Source organism: Protobothrops mucrosquamatus, unplaced genomic scaffold (assembly GCF_001527695.2).
Source record: "Protobothrops mucrosquamatus isolate PMUCROS unplaced genomic scaffold, P.Mucros_1.0 scaffold1566, whole genome shotgun sequence".
Lineage (NCBI taxonomy): Eukaryota > Metazoa > Chordata > Lepidosauria > Squamata > Viperidae > Protobothrops > Protobothrops mucrosquamatus.
The window spans coordinates 1-6,865 of NW_015387733.1; the positions used below are offsets into that span (position 1 = coordinate 1).

Here is a 6,865-nt window from a genome sequence, read left to right on the forward strand (position 1 = left end):
ATACCATAGCGCTTAATAAACCTGGCAGGGTACCCATTCTGCCTACAGATGCGGAAAAGATATCTTCTTTCCTGCGCCCTAGCTTTGGCTGAATTGCAATGTGAGTCAACCCTTTTAAAAAGGGTCCTAACACAGCTGATTTTGTGAGCCACTGGGTGATTGCTATGGTAGTGCAAAATCCTATCCGTGTGTGTGGGTTAGGGTTAGGGTTAGGGTTAGGACCTCCAAGGTCCCTTCCCACTGTTGTTCTGTTCTGTTCTAAATAAGTAACCAAGAGGTAACAACAGCAGACCAGAAACGGTATAATATGAATCATGTGGGCAAAGAGGAATTAGATAGAGGAAAAGGAGTGGGCAGGCAAGGAGGAGGCACTGATGAAAGAATATGAGGATGTTGGGGTACAAGTTCTGCCCCTCTTATATTTGCAGAATTTGTGGTAAAATGGCACAGTGCTCTGTTTGTCTTTTTGACAAAAACCACCAAAACTATAGACACCCACAATTACAGTATGTCAAAGGGTTGAGAACCTCCTCTTCTTGCCTAACTTTCCAGGAAGAAGTGTACCCAGTTACGCAATGTAAGAGAAACTTGAAAGTCTGCCAAACCTGAAATGATTTTGTCAGAAGTATTTCTTTGTTGACTAATCAATTTCACGCCTTCCAAAGTTTCCTTCCTCAATAGGAGAAGTTTCTTCTTTTTAAAGCTAATTCTCTGGGAGATGAAAAGTTTATTTTTTATATTGTATTGTTAAGCCATTTGGTATATTGTTGAAGGTGGCATAGGATGTTGCCAAGCATCCAATTTTTGATCACATGACCATGGAGATGCTGCAATGGTCGTAAGGGTAAAAAATGGTAATTAGTAACTTTTTTCAGTACCTGTTGTAATTTTGAACGGTCATTAAATGAACTGTTGTAAGTCAAGGACTATCAGTATTCCATTGTTTCATTGGCTTCTCATTTATCAGAAACATTTCCATGGTTGAAAATGCTTCTTTAGTGTTTATTACAGTTTGTGTTAATTTTTAATGTTCTTTGTAAAACTTTTAATAGCATTTAGAAAGGTAGACAGATGGATGCTAAGTAAGTACATGTTGGGTAGGTGATAAGTAGAATAGAATAGAATAGAATAGAATAGAATAGAATAGAATAGAATAGAATAGAATAGAATAGAATAGAAAGGGACCTTGGAGATCTTCTAGTCCAGCCCCCTGCTCAAGCAGGAGAACCTATACCGTCTCAGACAGGTGAATGTCCAATCTCTTCTTAAAAATCTCCAGTGATGGAGCACCCATGATTTCTGAAGGCAAGCTGTTCCACTGGTTAACTGTCCTCCCTCTTTGGAAGTTTTTCCTTAATTCCAGGTTGTCTTTGATCAGTTTCTAACCATTGTTTCTTGTCCTGCCCTCTGGCAGCTGTTCTTCGTATGTTTTAGTCTCCAGGCCTTTGATCATCTTAGTTGCTCTTCTCTGAATTCTTTCCAAACTCTCAACATCTCTTTTGTGATAAGGTGACCAAAATTGGCTGCACTATTCCAGGTATGGTCTTACTAGGGTTTTATAAAGCGGTAATAATATTTTACGTGATCTTGATTCTATGCCTCTGTTTATACAACCCAGGATTGTATTAACTTTTTTGGTTGCTGCTGCACACTGCTGGCTCATAGCCAAGTGATCATCCACTAGGATTCCCAAGGTCCCTCTCACGTTACTGTTTTTAAGCCAGGTCTCACCCAATCTGTATTTGTACCTTTGGTTTTTTCTGTCTAAATGTAAGATTTTGCTTTTCTCCACATTGAAACTCATTTTGTTGGATAGGGCCCGTTGTTCAAGTTTGTCAAGATCTTTTTGGATCCTGAGTTTGTCTTCTGTCTTCTATTCCTGTCAGTTTAATGTCATCTGCAAATCTGATGAGTTCCCCTTCAATTCTCTCATCTAAGTCATTTATGAAGATATTGAAGAGTACTGGGTCTAAGATGGAACCTTGTGGTACCCCATTGTTTACTTCTCTCCATGTGGATGTAGTGCATTGAGGATTACTCACTGAGTATGGTTTGTTAGTTAGCCAGCTATAGATCCATCTGGTGGTGATGTTATCTATTCCACCTTTTGCTAGCTTACCAAGGAGTAGGTTCTGATTTACCTTGTCAAATGCCTTACTGAAATATAAGTATACTACATCCACTGCATTTCTCTGGTCTATTAGTTTAGTCATTTTATCGAAGAATGAGATGAGATTGGTTTGGCATGATCTGTTTTTAACAAACCTGTGCTGGCTACTAGTTATAATTTTGTTTGCTTCTAGTTGTTCACGGATCTGCTTTTTGATTATGTTTTCTAGGATCTTCCTAGGTATTGATGTTAAACTGATTGGTCTGTAGTTTCCTGGGTCCATTTTTTTTCTCTCTTGAAGATGGGGACCACATCAGCCCTTTTCCAATCCTCAGGTACTTCCCTGGTGCTCCAGTGTTTATGAAAGATGTGGTACAGCAGTTCTGAGATAACATCTGCCAGCTCTTTCAGAACTCTGGGATGTAGCCTGTCGGGTCCCGGTGATTTGTATTCATCAATGTTGGATAGGTGTTCCCTTACCATTTTCTTGCTTATTTTAATTTTTGTTTCTAGTATGCCTTTTGCAATGGGTTTTTTTTTTTTTTTGTTATTGGGCTATAGTTTCTTTTTGTGCGATGACTGACGCAAAGTATGAGTTAAGCAGCTCTGCTTTCTCCCCATTGCCTGTAATTTCCTTGCCATCTTTTTTTTCTCTTTAGTGGGCCTACAGTTCCCTTGATTTTTTTCTTGGTGTTAATATGTTGGAAGAAACTTTTTTTATTGTCCTTGATTTCTGTTGCAAGTTTTTGTTCATTCTGAGCCTTTGCTTTCCTGACTTCATCTTTGCATGTTCTGGCTGCTGATAGTCGGCTTTAGTTATATGCCCCTCTTTCCATTTTTTGTATTTGTCCTTTTTGTCTTTTAGTTTGTTAGAGAGAACCATGCTGGTTTCTTCTTGGATTTTTTCTTTTTCTTTTTCAGTGGTATTTTGCTGGTCTATGTTTTTGTGATCACATTTTTCAGGGTTTCCCACACTTCCTGTGTTGTTTTTCCCTTTAGGATTTTCATCCATGGGATTTTTTCCTAGATTCTCTCTGAGATTGTTAAAGTCAGCTCTTTTGAAGTTTAGGACATTGGTTGGATTGTTGTCTATTGCTAGTGTTTGCATTATATTAAATTCCAGTATGACATGGTCACTTTTGCCCAAGGTTCCGGTATCACCTCTATCACTTCTTCTCTGTTTGTAAGGATTAAATCCAGTATAGCTTTACCTCTAGTTCCCTTTTGGGTGACAAAGTTGTCAGCTATCTTGGTTAGGAATCTGTTTGATCTCCCGCTCACTGCAGAGTTTGTGTCCCAGTTGTTATCTGGATAGTTGAAGTCTCCCATTACTATTGTGGTATGCTTCCTGCATGCATTTGTTAACTGGTTGGCAAAGAGTTCATCTATTTCTTCTGATTGGTTGGGTGGCCTGTAATATACCCCTATGGCCATGTCACTTTTTTTCTTTTATATTGACCCATATACATTCTGGAGAGATTTTATCTTTGATCATGTGCATTTCTGCAGATATGTAGTGTTCTCTTACATATAGTGCAACTCCTCCTTCTCTTTTTGTAGACCTGTTTCTTTTGAGCAATTTGTATCTATCAGTCCATTCCATTCATGGGTTTCATCCCATTAGGTTTCTGTTATGCCAACTATGTCATACCCTCCCCCATGTACTATTGCTTCTAGTTTGCCCTGTTTGTTCCCCAACAATTTTTGGAAAAAAAATGCAGATATTTCCTTCCCCAACAATAACATTTTGAATTGTTAAATATTAATTCTTAAGTAAGAAATGTATTTTCACATAATAGCGAAGCCACAACATAATGTATTGGGCTTGTGATGGGGTAGAAATATGATGAAGATCACGAGCTTTAGGCCTTCAATCTTTAACAAATCAATTGTTAAAGTAGTGTTTAAGTCCACCGATGAGTGGTACAATGGATAAAAGTGGCTGGCAGGCAGGAACTGTGAAGATAAGTGCCAACTTTGTTCAATTTGAGAATATATTTTCATCAATATAGCCACAGTCACCAGGTTGGTCCCAACTCTTGACAGGTCTTTGTGTGCTTAAGGTATTTTAATAGACTGGAAAGGGAGGAGGCAAGAGCCACTGTTTCTTGGCTTTCCCTTAGCATATTTGGTGAGGCCAGCTGTTGGGGTATATAAACCATAGTTTATAGCCTGTTGTGATAGGTAATCCTAGCCAATCATAGCTTTTATTCAACAAATCATGTTTAAGCATGCCATGGGTTAGAACAATGTGAGAACCTGGTCACTAAGAGAGTTTATGAATGTTTTCACTCTTCGTAACTTTGCAAACCTTTGGTGGAAGGTCCATGATGATATGTTAATTCCACAGGTCCTTCAAAATGCTGGAAAATTACAGTCTGGGTCACACTGGGAGGAAGCATTGCTTTGAATGTGGCCCTTATTGTTCTTCTGATAGGTAAGTATCTGAGATCAGGAGGGGAGTGGGTTCCAGAGATGGATTTCAATTGGAGAGATAAAAGCTCAAATCTTCATTAAGCCCTAGAGTCCAGCCAAGCCACTCTCTTCCACCAAATCCATTTCACAGAATCAGAATAGAGCTGGAAGGGACCTTGGAGGTCTTCTAGTCCAACTCAAGCAGGAGACCCTATAACATTTCAGACAAGTGGCTATCGTCTCTTCTTAAAAACCTCTAGTGATGAAAAACCCACAACATCTGAAGTCAAGCTGTTCCACTGGTTGATTGCCCTCACTACTAGGAATTAACCAATGGAACAGCTTGCCTTCAGACATTGTGTTGTGACAGAGTTGGTACTGTAGGAGTAAAATCTGGGAAAACTTTATGTGGCCCTCATTAATTCCAAGACTGTTCCTGAGCCAATCCCGTATTCCTTCAGTTCTTCAAAAGATAACAGGTGAATCTTTGACCATCAATGTTTCTATGTCATGGAAATGCTTTGTTGGTTGCGTTTCTGGATGTTAAGCTGATTCCATCAGCAGCATCTCCCTTACGTGATCTTGCTGTTTTCCACAAAACCACTAGACCAGTGTTGCATGGCTGTGCCTTGAGCTCCACCCCTTTTACACATGCTGCTGATGACACATTCTCTGTACAAAGTGGACAGAATTTGCAAAGTAAGTCTGGCCCCCCCACATTCTGATACCACTGGTTGATTCCCACTAGGTAGCTACCAGCTGCCCTGTTATATCTTTCTTTTTAAAAATTCCTATAGCCAGGAAGATTGTATTTCCCTAAAGGTTTGGGAGAAACCATTCGTTGACCCTTTAAAGTAGAGCAGAATAGAAAACCAAACTTTTGAATGCTAATATTACTTTTATTATATGATTACAGTAACAGAATCTTGCAAAATTGAATGCTCTTTATCCCTTTCCTCCCTTTATTTTCATGAAAAATAAGAAGGGTCCTGTCTGAGATATTTTATTAAATTACATTTATGTCTGGGATTTAGATTTTTTTTTTTTATCTGACTATTTCTTACTACATATTCCCCTCTGTTTAATAGCAACCAGGTCTGGGCTGCAAAAATCCTTGCCATTTCAATTATCGTTATTGGCATAAATTTCAGATTTATAAAATCCATTTTTATGATTGGGTAGTTCTTGTAATCTTGCAAACTAAGCTTCTATTTTGTATTTGCATTTTATATGCAAATGAATGATTTATGTTCTACTTTTGAACTGAAATAATGATTGAATATATATCATTTCCCATCGTATAACCTAAGCTTTTAAAAAAGTATTTCAGATACAAGGTGTTGTCTACCCATCGACTTCAACCAATTCGTGTGGATGGATCCCAGGTACTTTAATAGGTAATTTTAAATTATTTATTTTGAGTTTTTTTGTTGTTTAATTTTCTGAAGTCAGGAGTTACAATACTGATAGCCAAAGCAAATCAATGTAATTTATCCATAATTTAGAACAAAAGATTGATCCAGTTCTCTATGAATGTCCTGGAAAAGACAATCACAGCAACTTACACTTCACAATAGTAAAAAGCTGTAGTCACATGACACATGATTTTACTCAGCTACCCTATTTTTTAAGTTTACACAACACAGGCAAAGCCAAATATTCTCATAGGGCATCACACAGAGGTTCTGAACTCTGAGATATCATGACCCCAAGAATGATAAATGGATTTGTGAAATGTCTTTGGCCCCATAAATAAAATTATTTCATTGGGATTATTATGGCTGGACAAGAAATAAATAAACCCTTTAAATGGATCATAATTTAATTTATCTATACCCAATAAAACAGTCTTAGAATTTTAACAATTTTTTTTGTTTGCTTAACATTTCTTTTTTTTTTTTTTACAAATTTTTTATTAGTTTTTCAAATAAACATATGAACAAATAATACAAATATGGTGCATTTCATTAGAAAAACAAACACATAAAAAGCCTACTCAGTAAGTATTCAGAAATAATCGGTGGTTCCCCCCCTGCATCCACCCTCACTCCCTCTACCTTCCTACCTACTTCCCTCTTCCTTCCTCCCCCTCTTAACCACGACCTCTCCTCTTTCCTCCTTCCCAACTATCCTACACATCCCATTCTTGTGGAAAACGAAAGAACTCTTACGAATTCCGGAGGGGTTAGCAGAGAAGTTTAATTGCGCAAGGTCCAGAGCATATTAGAGATAGGCAATTCTGAACGAGGAGGGCGTGATTAGACTTCAGTTTTTATACTACCCTCCTTAAAGAACAAAGGACTACACATTGAAATACACACTGTGATACATTAGGAACAT

The 6,865-nt window shown here is 37.9% G+C and overlaps 1 protein-coding gene across 1 annotated transcript in view; it reads left to right on the top strand.

Annotated features, from left to right (window-relative positions):
- Positions 1-4,460: 4,460 nt before the first annotated feature.
- Positions 4,461-6,865, top strand: part of LOC107293281 (butyrophilin subfamily 1 member A1) — a gene marked incomplete at its 5' end in the record, with an annotated part of 11,379 nt that continues 8,974 nt past the window's right edge. Inside the window, 2 exons of the mRNA XM_015822431.2 lie at positions 4,461-4,547; positions 5,848-5,922. Coding sequence (XP_015677917.1) covers positions 4,461-4,547; positions 5,848-5,922 — 162 coding nt within the window. The remainder of the gene's footprint in view (positions 4,548-5,847; positions 5,923-6,865) is intronic.